Raw genomic sequence first — 18,794 nt, forward strand, 5'->3', positions numbered from 1 at the left:
GTAATAGGCTTCCCTAGCCTGGTGTGCAAGACCTTCTGGTGCCTGGCTTCCCACATGTGAGCAGCATAGGCATCCTCCCTGGAGCAGGCCACAGCACACAGGCCACAGTGAAGGCTCTCAGCCCCTCTTGGACCTCTGCTGGGCTGTGTGCCTATCATCTTAGCCGCTGCTTCTTCCAGTGCCTCTGTGCTTCCAGATGGTCCTGACAAGTCTGTGACCCTGCAGACCTCACAGTAGTGCATGGAGGGAGGCCTCAGGCCGGCCTTGGGTTTCAGCAGCCTGTCCAAGAATAGCAGCATATTGCTGGTAAAGTTGGGTCCCAGAGCCTGAGGCCTGAATCATCCCAGGGGTCTGAAGCCAATGGAACCATCCCAAGCTCCTGCTGCTTCTGCGGGGCCTGCTGGGACTTCAGTGGGTAGTATGAATGGGGGCAGCTTGGGCCTGGCCATCAGAGAGAGGCTGCAGAAGGCTGCTCTGGTGTGTCCTCATAGTTCCTATCCCCTTTGACTCTCGGCAGCTGATAGGTGGCTGCAGCAGTAGCCACAGCTTTGTGCTGCTCCTGGGGCTGATCTTCAGTTAGGTGCTTCTGGCACTTGGGCTTCTCATCTGACACCAGAGTTGTGGCCTAAAGGCCAGCCTCCTGAGTCGTGTGCTGGCACCTTTGGACGACGAGGATCAAGCCGTATGCTTTGGGGTGCATGCCTGCAATCTGCCTGCCTGGGTTCATTTTCCAGACACCGAAAGAATAGAATGGCTAAGTAAGACGGTAAAGCACACGTGGCCCTTTAGTGGTCAATTTATAGAGATGCTCTTTCGAGAAACCATAGAACCAGAGTTCAATAATGTAAGGTTTATAATGAAAATGTAGACAAAGAAAAAATTATTCTTGACCTTCAGATTAGTATTGTAGGAAATTGTGAAACTGATTTGGAGATCAAATGATATATTTGTAGAGCTGGAGTGAAAAGTGTTCAGATTCATGGGACAATGGTGGTGACCCTAGAACCCTTGACTGGTGACATGCTTGAGTCGGACTGCTGCCCGTCTTCTTTAGGAAACCATTCTCAGAGATCAACTGGACAGGACTGACTAATCTTCTGGACATTCCTGGACTGAATGGTTTATCAGATACTATCATTTTGGATATAATATCAAACTGACAATCACTTGCCAAAAAACAAGATCTTATCAGGGCTCCCTGCACTTCCAATAAAGATACAGCCCCATGCAGCCCCCTCCTCCATTCCCATCCCTCATGCCACCCTGGCCTTTTCAGATTCTAACAAACACTCAGAGGACTGAGCCCTGGTACCTGTCACATATTAGATCTCACTAAACAGCTATAGCTCTACTTCTCAAAAAAGTCGTAGTCCCGACTCAATTAAAAATCAAAGCTGGCTTTAGATTTGGAGCATGGCTCTCTTCTTCTCTAAACCCAATATGTTGTTAGAAGAAAAATTCAGAGTTTCTATTTCATATCAGAAGAGCCACCTGGTGTGGGACAGAAGAAACCAAAAATCTAGGGACTATTGTTGTCAAAACTGTTATCTCCCCAAAATTCTTTTTCTCTTTTTATTTTTGACTCTTTAGTATCTTTCTTTGGTTAAGCAATTTAAGTATATATTAACAGACTGATAGGTAGGTAGATAAGCAGGTAGATGACATGTATATTCAGTAGAATATTATTACATTTTTAATATGTCTATGTGTCTACATGTATGGCCCTACCTATGCCTCTCAACAATTCAATAACTTTCTGGGTTCCTGGAAGACTTCCCACACCACTGGCAAACCCTACAATCCATAGGCACAAGCCACTGTGGAGAGACCAACAGAGCTCCCAAGGAGCTATTGGCCAGGACTATCTTGCCAAAGACTAGGAGAGATCCTCATCTGTCCTCAACAGAGGTCCTTTTCTATATGAATTCTTTTAGATTTGATGACAGGGAACTCAGTCCAGTTTACAAGCACTGGGCATCTCTGCCAAGGATCACACCCCTGCCCCTGGTGAGATGGAGAGATATCTCCCTTCAATGGCAGCAGCCAACCCCCCTAACCTGTGGGAGAGGGTATGCTTATGTATACAGACTGTCACAACAGGTCCCAGTAAGAGATATACACCCAGTCATGGATCAACACACTTCCACCAAGGAGGGAATAACCCAGAATGGGTAATGTATATACTCCCCTCTCTTGCTCTCACTGCCCCCCAAACAAATTGATTATTTTAATAATAATTAAATAATAACTAAAAAATAATTCCTCATTTAAAAAAAGTTTGGCATAATATAAAAAGGCTATTGGATCCTTCCTGGATGCTCACATATGCATTTATTGGTGGGGTGTTATTGTTAATTCTTATTCTCTTTAAATGTCTCATGCAGATCCAACATCAGGGGACAGAAACTAAGGAGACTTTTCAGGTGTTAATGGCTCTCTTGCAGTCCTCTACAGAAGGTTATTCATACCTGGTGTGTGTGTGTGTGTGTGTGTGTGTGTGTGTGTGTGTGTCTGTGTGTCTGTGTGTCTGTGTTTTGTTTTAGTTTTTTGGTGTTTTGTTTATTTGTTTGTTTTTCGAGACAGGGTTACTCTGTGTAGCTTTGGTGTCTGTCCTGGAACTAGCTCTTGTAGACCAGGCTGGCTTTGAACTCACAGAGATCCGCCTGCCTCTGCCTTCTGCATGCTGGGATTAAAGGCGTGAGATACCACCACCCAGCAACATGCCTGGTTATTTGTAATTCAAATGGCTACTGCCTATTCCCCTAATCCTGGCAGCTCTCCAGGAATGTATGCTTTTCTAGGGATGGCAGTTAAAGAAGGGTAAGAGCTTGTTTGGCAGGGCAACCTAAGAGAGGCACAGTTTAGTTACTGAGCCTTCCTGAGACAGGGTCAACAAGGCCTGAGCAAAGAACTATGACTCCTGCTGAGCACCCATGTAATAAATAAGAAGGGTTGCCGGGCGGTGGTGGTGCACGCCTTTAATCCCAGCACTCGGGAGGCAGAGGCAGGCGGATCTCTGTGAGTTCGAGGCCAGCCTGGTCTACAAGAGCTAGGTCCAGGACAGGCTCTAAAAAAGCTGCAGAGAAACCCTGCCTCGAAAAACCAAAATAAATAAATAAATAAATAAATAAATAAATAAATAAATAAATAAGAAGGGTGGATATGTAGGAAGTTAAGGCCTATCAGATCAAAAGGAGAAACCCAGAGACTGCCCAGAGCTCTCAAGAGGTCCTGATCATGCCTAGCCAATGAGGAACAACCATGCGATGTCAACTGTCAACAGGTCAGAATGCCTGGGTGCTGGGAGGGTTTATAAACTTTTTCCCCATTGTTGAGTCTGCTGTATACCTTCTACCTGATTCCCAGTGCTTGAGAAGTTGACATTGCACCTTATATCCCCTCCTCCTCCGCTGAGGAAGACATTATCTTCCTTATCTCAATAATAAACAAAAAATTCCAAATTAGAAACAGGAATGGTGGCAGCATTTGGGAGGCTCAAGGCCAGCCTGGGTTACACAGTAAGTTCTAAGCCAGCTTGAACTACTTCAAAGTTCAGAATTACAGAAGGAAAAAGTGAGATGTATGTTTTAGGCATATCACTGCTGGTTACAGAACATATCTAAGTAGACACTGAAAGAAAGGAGGCCAGAGGGAGGCTTGGGCAGTAGTTCACCTGAGACTTCACATGGCAGCTATAATGTTAGCACTCCAGAGCTGAGGCAGGAGGATCACAAATTTGAAGCTAGTCTGAGCTACAAAGTGTAACCCTGTCTCAAAAAATAAGTTAAATAATTAACTCAATTTAATTAAAATATTTTAGGCTAAGTCAACAAAATCCCGAACCAGGACACAATTGGTAGGATCAGAATTAGTGACAGAGCAAATAACTCTTTGCTAAGTTTAAATATTCACTTTTAGGGCTGGTGATGTAACTCTGTGGTAGAACATTACTTAGCATGCATAAGGCTCTGGGTTTGAGCCTTTAAGATAAGTAAATACAAAATAAGTAATAAATGAGTACTTTGAGAATTACTGACTTTTCTTCAGGAAAGTTATTTCATGTCTCTGAGCTTTCATTTGTTCATCTGAAAAATGGGACTATAACTTCTTAGACATGTACAAGTATTTGGTGATATTAAATGAAATTATTCAACATTTCACTGAGAACTGGCATAAAACAGGTAATCAACAAGTATGACTTCCCCTCTCAGGCTCTCTCCATGTCCACTCAAAACTTAGTTCTTCCTATCTCTTTTGGTAGATTTTCAGCTCCTGGAAATCAGGGGCCTTCTCCTCTTGTTTCTGTATCTTCACAATATCCAGCATATAAAATATATTCAATCCATGTTCGATGGATGAATAAAGGGTCAGTTAGCATCCTAATGTGATGAACTATTGTTTCCTTAGGTAAAAGCTGACCCTGGCCCTCAGATCAGCCTCCAAGATAGGAGTGGTTTAATCACAAGTGGGAAAGTTCAAAACAGCCTCCACTAGTGCTGGAAAACACTGAGAAGGGGCAGGACTCGTGCTGAGTGGCTGATCTTGGTCCTGTGGGGAAGGAAGCAGTGAGGCTCTGCAGCTTTCCTGTGCTGCAGAACTCCTGCAGTGCTGCTGCGCTGCTGGTGGTGTCTTTGTGTAAGGCAGGCAGTGGCAACAGGTTCCTTCTCCATGATGTCCCATCCAGGGTTCACTAAGCCTTGGGTCAACTCAACTGAGACAGGCCCTGTGCTAGCTGAAGGTTCAGGGGTCTCAGACTCCATACATCATCTGGTCACAGAGCTGTGTCTCCTTGGGTTCCTACTTTAAAGGTAGGGCATATCACTATCCAGGGGAATCCAGGCTTTCTGATATTTCTTTGCTGTCACTAGGAGCAGTGAGTGTTGGAAATAATTCGCAAGAAATGCATTTGCTAAAGAAGATCACCAAAGTGGCATTCCGACAGAGGTGCTTATGGGAGCTGGGATAGCACTAGACAATGCAGGGCTAGTCCAAGCATCTGCCTTTTCCATACCTCAGCTTCAAGGAAATGTCAGCTTGATTCAGAATGGAATTATCCAAACTACATGCAAATACCCCACCCAAAGTAGTCTCGTTAATTTAGCCTCTATCTATCTATCTATCTATCTATCTATCTATCTATCTATCTATCTATCTATCTATCTATCTATGGATTTAGCTCAACTCTGAACAGACTGGGCTAATTCCTGTCTTCCTCCTAGAGAAGAATGGCTCCAGCTACCATTTGTGTCGCTGTGTGTTCACACAGCTTGCAGAACTCTTAATGCTCCAGAGACTGCAGAAGCAATTTGTACCCTGATCTTGGACCTGGGGGCTTGCAGCACAATTAAATGTGTACCAGGGTAGACACGTCAGCCAGAATCTCTGAGTGCATGCTTGCACTACTTCCCTTTGGGAAGATCACGGTGGGGTGCTGGGTAGACAGACTACTGGCACGTGTGAGGCTTCAACAAAGTCGGGCTCCGCGGAAGAGATCGTCTAATTACAGAAGCATTCCTCGACCCAAGACGCTGCTCTCAACCTCCCACTGCACACGGAGAATTTCTGCTCTGTCACTTCATCTGCAATTTCTGCTGCAGCCCCTGCATGCCACCCTTCTCTCACATGCTTTTTGAAGCAGGTGGAGGGGAAGGTAGGACCTAGAAGGTGGTGGTAGATGACGAGACGGTAGAGGGGAAGAAGATAACCAGAAATGAGCCTTTCTTTGAGGAGAGAGCAGGGGTGTATTTTCACATCTCCTAGGGAAGGCAGCTGGGGAGAAATAGGAACATGGAGGAGAGGGAAGCTAAATAAAGAGCACCAACGACCCCTGAGGGCAAAGCACAGGCTCTCCAAGGCACTCACTCAGGCTGCCCAGCTGTCGGATGACATTTGCCAGGGTGATGTTGGTCCTGCATTCCAGCTCGCTTGTATCGCTAGGCAACGTCTGACGGCACAGGTGCCTTGGCTCGATGTTCCTGGTTACTAACGGCATGGTGGACCTGCTTCAGGCAATGTTCTCAATGATGAAAAACAACCTTAAAAAGAAATAACAGGAAAACAGTACTCAACCACAGATCTCAGGCACACTGGGCCATGTTGAGTCTTCTCCTTTCCCTTTTCAGTATTGTTCTGATCTAAACAGTTTTGCTGTTGTTTGTTAAATCTTTACTCTCCTGTCTGCCTTCTAGTTTAAGCATCTCACCTTCTTTTCAAGGGTTACTAAAGAGTCTTACCATAAGTTTAGAAATTCTGAACTGGTGACGTCATGGAGGCAAGGGAAACCTTCAAGTAGCAATTACTGCTCTAACCAATAGGAGCCCTCCAGACAAAGAGGCTCGGTCAGAAAATAGCAGGTACAAGACAGTGAGTGGTACAGATGCTATCCTTGGGGTATCCGCAACCAATACAGATCAGATTCTAGGCCACCAGTTACAAAGTTCAAAAACATCCTCCTATGGCAAGGGATGCAACCATGGTACTTACCTAGCACGCATGAGACCCCAGGTTTGAGCTCTAACCCCAACATGGCCTGAACTAGATGTGGCGGTGCACATAAGAAGCAGGAGTATGAAAGTTCAGTCATTCTCAGCTAAATAGAGTCTCCAAGGCCAGACTGAACTACATGAGTTCCTTTCCTCAAGGAAAAATTTTAAAAAAGAAAAAAAAAGGCATCCTTCCTCACCTTCATCTGATAATCCCCACAATTAATTCAGCTGCCAACAGTGATTCCACAGATAAGCCTCTGTAGGTAACTTCTCTAGCTCTTCCTGGATAACGACTGGTCACATACAACTAAATACTGGCTGCCAGGATCTATGAATACTACCAAAGTTCAGTCTGTAAATTGACAGAACGAAGGAAAATCAAGAAAAAATTTAAACGTTCAATATGTCAACCAGGATGTTGAACCGTCTGTGTTTTAAGACTCCCTGACCCTCTCTTCCACTCAATGCTCCTCTACTAAATTCTATACACCTGGGCCAAGACCTGCAGCGTGTGTCTGGAACAGATGCAGAAACCTTCCCATTATTGTTTCTCATCCTGGTAGCCGAGCCCTTTCCCAAGGTGTCCACCTGACAGGCCAGCACTTTAGGCTCACATGGAGCTATTATTTAGATTTACCAAATTCCTACATTACTAATTCAAGGAGAAAATGGTTATGATCAGAGCAGTCAAGTCACAGCAGACAGGCCTTGTTTTCATATCTTAGGAAAATATAAAGAAATCTAAAATGTCTTAACAGTTTTTGTGCAAGGGGAAATGGAAAATTCACATCAAATGAAAAGGCACAAAGAGAGGCAACTACAGAAACTCCTCAACCATAAATTCCTAAGAAGAAGAGGAGGAAAAGGAAGAGTCAGGTTTACTCACTTCAAATCCTAAAACACCAGCTCATCACCAGACAGTTGTTTGTGAGTACAAAATGCTTACAGCAAGCTAATTACTGCAGAGATGAAAAGAAAACCCACATATTGTTTCACCCAAACAAAACAAAAACCCCAAACTAACAAGTACACAGAGGCAGTGGGACCCTCTGGAACAGGCTGCTTGCTCCTTGTTATGGACATTCTGGTCTTCTACAAGTAAAAATAAAACAGGAAGCCAGCAGCCTGGGGAACAAGATTTCCTGTCCCAGCAGCAATAGCCTAGGGACTAAAAGAACCAGCTGTTTGCTTCTAACTTTGAACCTCCCTAACGGTCACTGTGTGGCAGCTGTGCCTATCTTTGGGGTGCAGAGGTGTTTCCTGAATACTTGTCCACTGTCTTAGGAAATGACTTCATTCCATATCTCTATTAAGACCCACCAGGTTTTTAACCCAAACTCCAGACTTTAGAGTTTAACTCTTTCCATCTTTTACTTAAAGCAAATGGTATCAGATGCAAAGATAGATGCACACTTACACTTATTAACACATGTTGACTAATGAATCTAAACCATGGTAAAAGAATCTAGAACAGGAAAGGAGGCGGGAGTTAAACACAGCTGAGCCAGTGCAATGGCTGAGTGAGTGAATACGTGCTGCCAAGCGTGACAGCCTAAATTCAACCCCAGGATCCGATCCACATACTACAAAGAACCAACTTCTGGGGCTAGAGAGGTGGTAGTGCCGTGGCTAAGAGCACTTAATGCAGTGGTGGCGCACACCTTTAATCCCAGCACTCAGGAGGCAGAGGCAGGCAGATCTCTGAATTTGAGGTCAGGATGAGTTCCAGGATAGCCATGGATATAGAGAGAAAACTTGTCTCGAAAAAACAAAAGTAAATAAGTAAATATAAAAAGGACAGAGTAAGAGAAAAAGTATGTTAATATCCATCAAACAATCAGAAAAGCAGGTCTGCTATTTCTTTTAAATGATGGTTCTTTTTTTTTTTTTTTTTTGGTTATTCGAGACAGGGTTTCTCTGCAGCTTTAGAGCCTGTCCTGGAACTAGCTCTTGTAGCCCGGGCTGGTCTCGAACTCACAGAGATCCGCCTGCCTCTGCCACCTGAGTGCTGGGATTAAAGGCGTGCGCCACCACTGCCTGGCTAAACTTTTTTTTTTGAGGCAGGGTTTCTCTGTAGCTTCAATGATTTTTCTATAGACACTGAAAAATCTATCTAAAATTCCTTCTATAGAGCTTAAAGCAAGGGGACAGTTATTTGTAGTTCCACAGATCCTAGGCAAATCTTCTTACTGAATGAATTCTATTCATTGATAAATATTTTAAAACACTTTAAACCATGGACATATTAGATAGTTGAATGCAGCATTCACATAAAAAATTTAAAGATGAAACCCTAGACTTCAATGAACTTGATGGGTTTTCCCCTGAAGCTGCCCCCAGCTATACTCTCAGACCTCCTGAAGTACAGCGCTCTCCTCCAGTCTCACAACTGCGCTCCTCATCTGAAGCACAGAACAAAGGAAATGATTAGAGCGACTGTTTTCTCAATTTTCCTCAAGACTGCACATAAGGAGCCACTGTAGATGCCCTGGAGAAGTTAATAGCTCACACACAACAGGTGCCCACGGCATCGGGCTTCCCTTCTCCCTTTTCTTGTGGAAATCTAGTTACGGAGGCTCCTCTGCCACAGAAGTCCTGCTCTACTGGGGAACTGGGAGAACACTGTGTGTTGAAGAACCTCTGAGACGAAGGTTCTAATCTGCATTTTAGACAGATTGTTCAAATATAAGGGCAAAGGCTACGCAGGCAGAAGGCTGGAGGTAGAAGATGAACTGAGATACTTCACAGGATCAGGAGAGTAGACTCAGAGACCCATCACACCCCAGCTAGCGCTTATGAACTGAGAAGCCAGAGAGGTTGCAGGAGTGAGTCTAGCCGCTCATCAGTCTCACCTGTTGCTCTTTCTGTACTGTTCCGCACAGTCACAGTAACAGAGTGATAACATGTATGCGCCTTCAGTAAAAGGTGTCATTAAAACCTTAAATGCTAGTGCTAGAGAGAAATGTAAACAAAGTAAGGAGAACCAAAAAAGTGGTTCTTAGTCAGGAAAAAGATATGAGGGCTGGGGATACAGCTCAGAGGTGGAACACTTGGCCAGCATGCACTAGACCTTAAGTTTTAACCCCAACATCATTAAAAAAAAAAAAAAAAAAAAAAAGCTAAAGTTCTAAATACAGGAAAAAGTGAAATACTTTGTTTTTTTGGTTTTGTTTTTCTCATTTTTTTTTTATTAAAAATTTCCATCTCCTCCCCTCCTCCTCCCGAAATACTCTGTTTTTAATGGAAACAGTAAATGTCCTTTCCAATCATATTTGATGTTTTCTTTATTGTGGAGGTGTTTGTGTGATGCACAAGTAAGTGTACAAGTGTATACACAGATGCTAAAGGAGGTATCCTCCCTTATTGTTCTCCTCTATTTCTTAGTACCTGGAGAGTGTTTCATCAAACCTGAAGCCTGCTGTTGTGACTAGACTGGCAGTGAGCATCCCAGGATCCTGTCCCCACCCCCCATCGCTGGGGTTATAGGTGTACATGACCATACCTTAGCTCTTTTACATGGGTGCTGGAGATTTGAACTTGGGTCCTTACACCTGCATAGCAGGCCTCTCTCCAGTCCTTCGTCATATATTACTTTTGATTAGGAAAAGTTCATGACATAGCAGTGTTGCTAATCTGGGGATTTGAGAAGGTCTTATCTTGAGAGCTGTTACATAAAAAGTGAATTAGAACTGCCAAAAATATAAAAGTTACAGAGAAGTAAATTTCAATTTATCTAGTTCTTTATAACTAGAGCTGCTCTATATATGAGTACTCTTTTGATAAAATTATGATCTTTCGGCCTTCGGATGACCAGCTGTCAGGCATGCTGAGGGAGGAATTCCTAGACTATGAGAAGGAACTGGGAGGAGTTTGGGATAACACGTACAAGGCTGGGCTGGAAGACGGCTTAGAGGTTGAGCGCATGTACTGCTCATGTGCGGTCTTTGAATTGTTCTCAGCATCCACATCAGGGGGCTCAAAATCACCTGCAGCTCCAGATCCAGGAGATCTAACACCCTTTTCTAGACTTCGTGGGCATCTATATGCACATATATACATATGCACATACCCACCTACACCCTCGTATATAATTAAAAACAAAAACTCAGGGGCTGGAGAGATGATGGTTCAGCAGTTAAGAGCACACTAGCTGCTCTTCCAGAGGACTTTGAGTTCAACTCCCAGCACCCACGTGGCGGCTCCTAATCATCTGTAACTTTGGTTCCAAGGGATCTGATGCTTTCTTCTGTCCTTTAAGGGCACCAGGCACACATAAAGGGCACAGACATATATGCAGGCAAAACCCCCAAACACATACTTTTTTTTCAATTAAAATATGGTTCATCCCCAGCTTCACAAAAGGGAAGGAGGAAAGGGAACTGAGAGGTCAAACTGGATAACATCTACGGTGCATCTAAGTCAAGATGCAGCATGTGAGGGCAGTCTGGCTGAGACATCTGTCAGTCTCCCCACTGATTGCCAGGGTGATCTGGCTGATCAGGCTGGCTGGGCAGGTGCCCCCTTACTCCATCACAGCCTCATGCCTGTCCCTACCAAAGCTGTATGCTCCCTCCTACCACACAGATAAGCACCAGGACTATATGAGCTGCACCTCCCTGCTAGAAAGCCCAAAAACACTCTCAAAGATGTGGGTTGGGGATATATCTCGGTGGTAAAGTGTTAAAGCACTGGTATAGTATGTACCTAAGGCACTAGGTTTAATCCCCATCACCACACACACACACACACACACACACACACACACACACACACACAAAGTTGTAATTCTGTAGGCTTCAGTCTCCTCTTCAACTACAAAATAAAGAACTAAGACAAATGATCTTTGAGAAATTTTCGAGGCCAGGCATGTACACGCCAATTTCCAGGGGAGATGGAGGCGGCAAGGATAAAGGAGAGCTCAAGGTCAGCCTGGGCAACAATGTAATAGAAGGCCTGCCAGGGCTATAAAGCAAGACCCTGTCCCACCAACCCCTGCTCCCATAGATCTCTGACTTCGAGAATGTCTGGATTTGCTTCTCAGTTGTTCTAACATCCACTTGTGCTCTAAACCAGGTAAGAGGAGTCTAGATGCTGTGACCAGGACCTATGAGATACACAACTGGTGCGGTGTATTCTAAAGAGAATACAGGGGTTAAGCTACTTATACTCTAGGAGGGTCCCAGACCAATCTGAGAGAACAAAATAATACCTGAAGTCCAAAAGAAAAAGGTAGCTCTGGACCAGTTCCAGATATTCAGGACAGATCTAGAAGCTATCCCTATATCTACCCCTAGCAAGTTTCAAGTGTGCACACTAGAGAATACCATGGAATATTTACATATCACATTTGGTCAGGAAAACATCCAGATCTGCTTTCTGATCTTCCACAGTTCTGTTGGCCACACCACTTGGTAGATGCAGCGGTTAGGGGCAGAGCTCCGTGTGAGAAGAGGAAGAGGAAGCAACAGTGTGTATTCCATACTCTGAACTCCTGTTAATTACTGCCAGTCCTTCTGAGCTGATATGATAGACAAACAATGCTGCTGTGAGAGCCAAGGTCACTGCAGCACTACAGATTTCTACAGGCATAGCCAAAAGTCAAGTACGAGTGAGCCACAACCATAACCATCACAAGGAAGCGCTTCTCAAGGCAGTTCCTCTTTGAATCAGTCCTTGGTCCTGGTCAGCAGTCGGGACAAGACATGCGGGGCTGCTGTGTGAGGCAACCAGAACTTCTGCTTTCACTTCTACTTTTCCCACAGTCCACAGTTAACGGTGCTCTGGCGGGCAAACAAGACATTTACTTTGTATAGTTAACTCTCGCAAAAGGCAAATTTCCTTGTTTAAAATGTTTAAATCTGTTCAATCAGAATTGCTATGCTTTATTAGCTGAATGTGGGCGCATGACTATCCTCTCAGCACTCAGAAGGTGGAGGTAAGAATTCAAGGCTGTCCTTGGCTACCTAAGACCTTGTTACGACATTGCAACACCTTCCCTTCCAAAACCAAAGTTTATTGAAAAAACAAATAATCATCTGACTTTAAGTTGGTAGACAATAGTCTTATGATAGTACACAGCTGGTACAATAAAGCATCTAAAATATGACAATGGGCTGGAGAGGTGGCTTAGTGGTTAAGTCTTCCAAAAGACCTAAGTTTGATTCCCAGCACCCACATGAGATAATTCACAATTGCCTGTAACTGCATGTGTGCACACGCATGCACACACACACACACACACACACACACAAAATCTTAAAAGTACAACAACTGTTGACACAGCAGTCCTCACTATCATGCAGCAAGGACAAGGAAGAAAGCTTCCTCAAAGGCTTAAGCATACACCCCCTTCCTGCTGAAACACAGGGTGGAGCTGAACAGACAAATATAACCACTCTTTCCAAACACGAGGCATTACTGACAAATCAGGTTAGGTCACTAAAACAACGTCCAAAAGAGATAGCAGGACAGAAATGTCCTGCAGTGGACAGAGAAAACATGACTGTAAACACAAAGCAAGGGAGCGTGTGATCCAAAACTAAGAGAAATCTCCCACTCGATAGAGGAATGACCTCTGGCCAGTATGCAGTCAATGTAAAGAAGTTTCCTGTCTTTTAACTTGGCTGAGACACCACTTAGGAAATAACTCCTGAATCTCTAGCATATGCCTGAGCACACTGCAAATCCACCAAAGATCATCTTTGGTGATTCCAGAACTTCCCACCAGCCTCGGGGCGAGTCCACCTCTCAGCCTCACCTTCATCATAGCTGTATTCTCAAAACTAAAAGTGCGGATTACCTTCTTCAAAATTAATTTCGTCTAGAAATTTTCTCATAAGTGAATTTTCTCATAATAAAATTAGACTTTATTTTCAGAAAAATAGGATTCACCTTGTATCCCAAAAGATAATGCATTGAAATTGTGAGTTAGAAACCTGGATCCCAGCCGGGCGGTGGTGGCACACGCCTTTAATCCCAGCACTCGGGAGGCAGAGGCAGGCGGATCTCTGTGAGTTCGAGACCAGCCTGGTCTACAAGAGATAGCTCCAGGACAGGCTCTAAAGCCGCAGAGAAACCCTGTCTCGAAAAAACAAAAACAAAAAAACAAAACAAACAAACAAAAAAAAAAGAAACCTGGATCCCAGTTCTTAATCTAATGATGACTGGAAATTAGGAATAAAATTTTAGTTTGTCTGGTTAGTTTAGTTGTAGCGTACACTAAAAAAATGTTCAGGAGATGCTATATGGGATGGAGACTTGTATTCTCAGCTCTGGAAAAAGAATTTCTCTCACTTCTTTTATTTTTTATTAATTGTAAAGGGTTCTGATCACAGAACATTTCTCATATCCCCATTTTGGCCCAGTTCCCTTTTATAGAGCCACTGAACATCAAAATGATTCTCGGTTACAAAGTTCAGTTTACTTTCCTAACTAATGTTAATTTCCAGTAAAATCCATATTGTCAAATGGTATGGTCTGAAATACTTAAAGCTACCCATCACCTAAATTAGCACCTTTTTTTTGCTTTGTGTGAGACCCTTAGATGCTGGCCTTGGCTGGCCTGGAACCCACTATGTCGACCAGGCTTACCTGAACTCACAGACATCCACCTACCTCTGCCCTGAGTGCTAGGATTAAAGTAATGCACTACTATGCCAGGCCACAAATCAGTTTTAATTAAATAAATACATATTATAAATAATTTCCCTCATCAACGAAGTCTTTTTCCTAACATTCATAGTGATCAGATTTCTTTCATCACTTAAACATTAAAGCACCAAGCAGTAGTGGCACATGCCTTTAAGTCCAGCACCCAGGAAGCAGAAACAGGCAGATTTCTGTGAGTTTAAGGCCAGCTTGGTCTACAGAATGAGTTCCAGGACAGTCAGAGCTACATAGAGAAACTCTGTCTCAAAAATCAAGTTAAAAAAAAAAAAAAGAAAAGAAAAAAGAAAGAATGTTTCCAGAGGGAGAATGAAATTGTATGGAATGCTGACTTCCAAGAATAACCTGTCCAATGCACTCTGAACAAACAGCAACTGAAATTGGACCAGCACATCTACTATCTGAGCTGGAGGCTAAACCCACAGACACTTCCACATGTGTGCCATGGCACGCACAAGTCCCCACCCACTCATCCATCCAATCTAATTAAATGCAAAAAAAAAATTTTTTTTAGAGACAGGGTTTCTCTCTTCATAATTCCTGGCTGCCGGGCGGTGGTGGCGCACGCCTGTAATCCCAGCACACAGGAGGCAGAGGCAGGCGGATCTCTGAGTTCGAGGCCAGCCTGGTCTACAAGAGCTAGTTCCAGGACAGGCTCTAGAAACTACAGGGAAACCCTGTCTCGAAAAACCAAAAAAAAAAAAAAAGGAGACATAATTCCTGGCTGGCCTGAAGCTTACTATATAGACGAAGCTAGCCTCAAACTCATGGAGATCCTTCCTGCTTCTACCTTCCGAATGCAGGGATTAAAGAAATTTGACATCATGCTTCAGCTGGGAAAAGAAAAAGACATTAGAACAGTAGGAGAACTAATTAAAAATAGGAAGGCAATCAATTCAAGTGGGAGAGGAATAAGAAAGGGTACAGGGAGGTGAATATGATCAAAATCCATGACATGCATGTAGGGAGGAAAGTGGGAAGATGGCTTAGTTATAAAGCTCAAACCTGAGGATCTGAGTTCCCCCACAGCCACATGATCGGTGGGGCCAAGAGCTCTTGCAATCTCAGCACTGGGGAGATAGAAGTGAGGATGACCCAAACTTCTAATCTTCCTGCCTCCACCTCCCAAATTCCTGGATTCTAAGCATGTCACTGGGTCTGGTTTATGTGGTGCTGGGGATCGAACCTAGGGTCTTGTGCATATTAAGCAGACACTCTACCAACCTTGTGACATCTCCAGTCCACAGCCGGTGTTTACACAGGACTCATCTCACTTCCCACTTCAGAGCTAGAGAGAGTGGGACTAAATATAACCTTTCTACCTCGGCTCACACAAGTGGCAGTTAGGACAGTAGACAAGACGCTGAAGTGCCCACTGGTGGGTAAGGTGTGGAGGCGTGCAAAACTAGAGGGAAGGAGCTAATCAGGGCGGAACTGCTCATCAGGCACTGAGTCTCATCTCACCCAAGGTCTAAGCACTCACTTTAACCTCCGCTTCACTTTGTATTTCAGACTTCTCTATGCAGCAACTACTCCCTCTCTGGACATGAGCAGCCAAAAAAGTAACTGACTTTACACAACTGAGAAAGGCCACGGAAAAGGTTGCAGAGCAACAACCAAAAAGGAAATTCAGCAAAATGTTTTGCTGACAGCTCAGGCAATACACAAACACACCGTGTGGTCATGGAGCAAGCAGATGCAGCAGTCTTGAGATACGACTGTACACCAGGAGAGGGGGAGACCTAGCAATCACAGCTATAGCTGAGCAACAGGGAGCAGAACTATGGTGCAAACCGCCATTATCAATGACTCCATTCTGCCAGCTGCAACAAGAACTCGTTCCTGCAGATGTGTCACATACTCATCTGTCACAAACAGCTAAGCTGCCAGCAACCGACTAAGGGTCAGCAAAGGGCAGCTGTACATCTACTTCCCTCATAAGGTCTAGCCACCACTCAAAGCATAGCGATTCTAAGAGCAGAAGAAAAAATAAATACCTTCTGCCCTCAGTTTACTAGGAAGTAACCTAACCTAATAACACTGGGGCAAAGCCGCAAGAACAAGAACCTTAAGAGTCAGGTGTGTGTGTGAGCATGCATGTGTGCATGTGCGTGTGTGTCTGTGGTGATTCACTTCATTCCCACCACACTCCGCCACATTTTAGCTTTGGCTAAAACAGCAAGTTGGTCTAACCTCTCACTCTGTTTCCTAACCTGATATATTCGTATTCTCTAAGATTTTCATGAAAAATCTTAGCTGTCTTCATGAAAAATCTTAGCTGTCTTGGAACTCACTATGGAGATCAGTCTGGCCTCAAACTCAGAGATCCACTTGCTTCTGCCTCCAGGGTTCTGGGATTAAAGGCTTCTTAGCTAGTTTCTTATATACCCAGAACCACATGCCCAGGGATGGCATCACCCACAGTGGGCTGGGCCCTTCTACATCATTTAACAATCAAAAAAATGTCCCACAGGGGGCTGGTGAGATGGCTCAATGGTTAAGAGTACTGACTGCTCCTCCAGAGGTCCCGGGTTCAATTCCCAGCACCCAAATGGCAGCTTGCAGCTGTCTGTAGCTCCAATTCAAGAGAATCTGACATCATTATACCAATGCGCATGAAATAGTTTTTAAAAAAAATGTCCCACAGACATGCCCACAGGTCAATCTGATAGAGGCAGTTAGTTCCTCAAGTGAGGCGCCCACTTCCCAGATGACTCCAGCTTGTGTTGAGTTGACATAAAAGTACTACAAGGATGCACTTGTACACACACACATACACATACAAATAAATGCACTTGTACACACACATAAACACACACAAAATGCGGTGTTATTAAAAAAAAAAAGAAAGAAAGAAAAGAAAACAGTTATACAACACATGAAGCAGGACTAGGGAGAGAGCTCAGCCACCAGCACTCACACAGAAGCCTGGTGTTACAGTGCAGCCTGGGCCCCAGTGACAGCCCAGTGATAGGAGGTAGAAACAGCAGGATTCCCTGGGGCTAATGGTGAGCTCCAAGGAAAGAGAGAAGGAACAAGGAAGGAGAAGGGTAGTATACTTGAGGCTGTCCTCTGGCCTCTATGTGCACACAAGTACATATATACCTTCCCACATGAATATAAATGCACGCACACACACAATTTTAGTCAGATGGAGTGGTGCATGCTTTTGATCCTCACATTCAGGAGGCAGAGTCTGGTAGATCTCGGAGTTTTTGGCCAGAAATCTACACAGAATTCCAAGCCAGCCAGGACTACACAATGAGAACTTATCTCAAAAAAACAAAACAAGGGCTGGAGAGATGGCTCAGCGGTTAAGAGCAGTGCCTGCTCTTCCAAAGGTCCTGAGTTCAATTCCCAGCAACCACATGGTGGCTCACAACCATCTGAGATGAGATCTGATGCCCTCTTCTGGCCTGCAGGCAGACAGAATATTGAATAAATAATAAATAAATAAATATTAAAAAACAAACAAAAAACAAAACAAAACATAATGTATGACACGAAATAGGCCACTGAAATGACAGCAGTAGTAGACAGGAGTAACTGGGGCAGTGGAAGAATGGTTAGCTTCTGGGGCTAACGAGATGGCTCGATGGTTAAGAGCACTTACTGTTCTTGCAGAGGACCCATGTTTGGCTCCCAACACCCACATTTGGCAGCTCACGACTCCCTGTAATTCTAGTTCCAAAGGACCCAACAACATTTTCTAGTTTGTGAGGGTACCTGTACTCACATGCACATACATGTACATATATACATGTACATATACACAGGCACATAATTAATTAATTGAGACCAACAATATGGCTCATCTGGTAATGACTCACCAAGTCTGATGATGTGAATTTGAACCCTGGAATCACCATGAAAGGAGATACCCAAGTCCCAAAAGTTATCCTCTGACCTCTACATGTGTGCCCAAACACAATTATGAACGAATAAGTGTAAAAATCTTCAAGAAATAAAAATAAAGAAAGAGGGAACTGGGTAGACATAGTGTGTTCCTGTAGTTATAGCACATGAGAGGCTGACCCTGACTTAGAAAGCAAAAACAAACAAGTAGAGGTAATACATTAGAAAACAGCTTTGAACTTCATACTAAAATTAATTATGAAAAATATGGGAAGTAACTATTTCAGGGAACTTCAAATCTGAGGCTACTTATGGCAAAATGCATCACGAGTCAACAAACAATAAAATGTGGCTAAAAGTACACATAAAAGAATGCATGAAATATGGCGCTGGAAAGAAAAATATGGTTGCTGTTCTAGAGAACCCAACACCCATGTAAGAAGGCTCACAACCTCCCATAAAATCTAGCTCCAGGGGATTCTATACCCTTTTCTGGCCTCACGGGCTCTGCCACACATAGAAGATACACACACATAAATACATACATTAAAAAACTTTTTTAAATGCTTTATTTGGGGCTGGAGAGTTGACTCAGCGATTAAGAGCGCTGGCTGCTCTTTCCAGAGGACCTGGGTTCAATTCCCAGAACCCATATAGCAGCTCACAACTGTCTGTAACTCTAGTTCCAGGGGATCCGACACCCTCACACAGATATACATGCAGGCAAAACACCAATGCACATAAAATAAATAAATAAATAAATCTTTAAAAAAATAAATAATCACTGAC

At 43.8% G+C, this 18,794-nt stretch overlaps 1 protein-coding gene across 3 annotated transcripts in view; it reads right to left on the reverse strand.

Annotated features, from left to right (window-relative positions):
• The window catches only part of Wasf2 (WASP family member 2), an 81,274-nt gene that overhangs the window by 17,220 nt on the left and 45,260 nt on the right, over positions 1–18,794 (reverse strand). For all 3 annotated transcript variants that reach the window (XM_038334731.1, XM_038334730.1, XM_038334729.1), the window contains exon 2: positions 5,863–6,035. In XM_038334731.1, the coding sequence (XP_038190659.1) occupies positions 5,863–5,992 (130 nt within the window). In that variant the 5' untranslated portion in view covers positions 5,993–6,035. The remainder of the gene's footprint in view (positions 1–5,862; positions 6,036–18,794) is intronic.

This window comes from Arvicola amphibius, chromosome 6 (genome assembly GCF_903992535.2).
Source record: "Arvicola amphibius chromosome 6, mArvAmp1.2, whole genome shotgun sequence".
NCBI lineage: Eukaryota > Metazoa > Chordata > Mammalia > Rodentia > Cricetidae > Arvicola > Arvicola amphibius.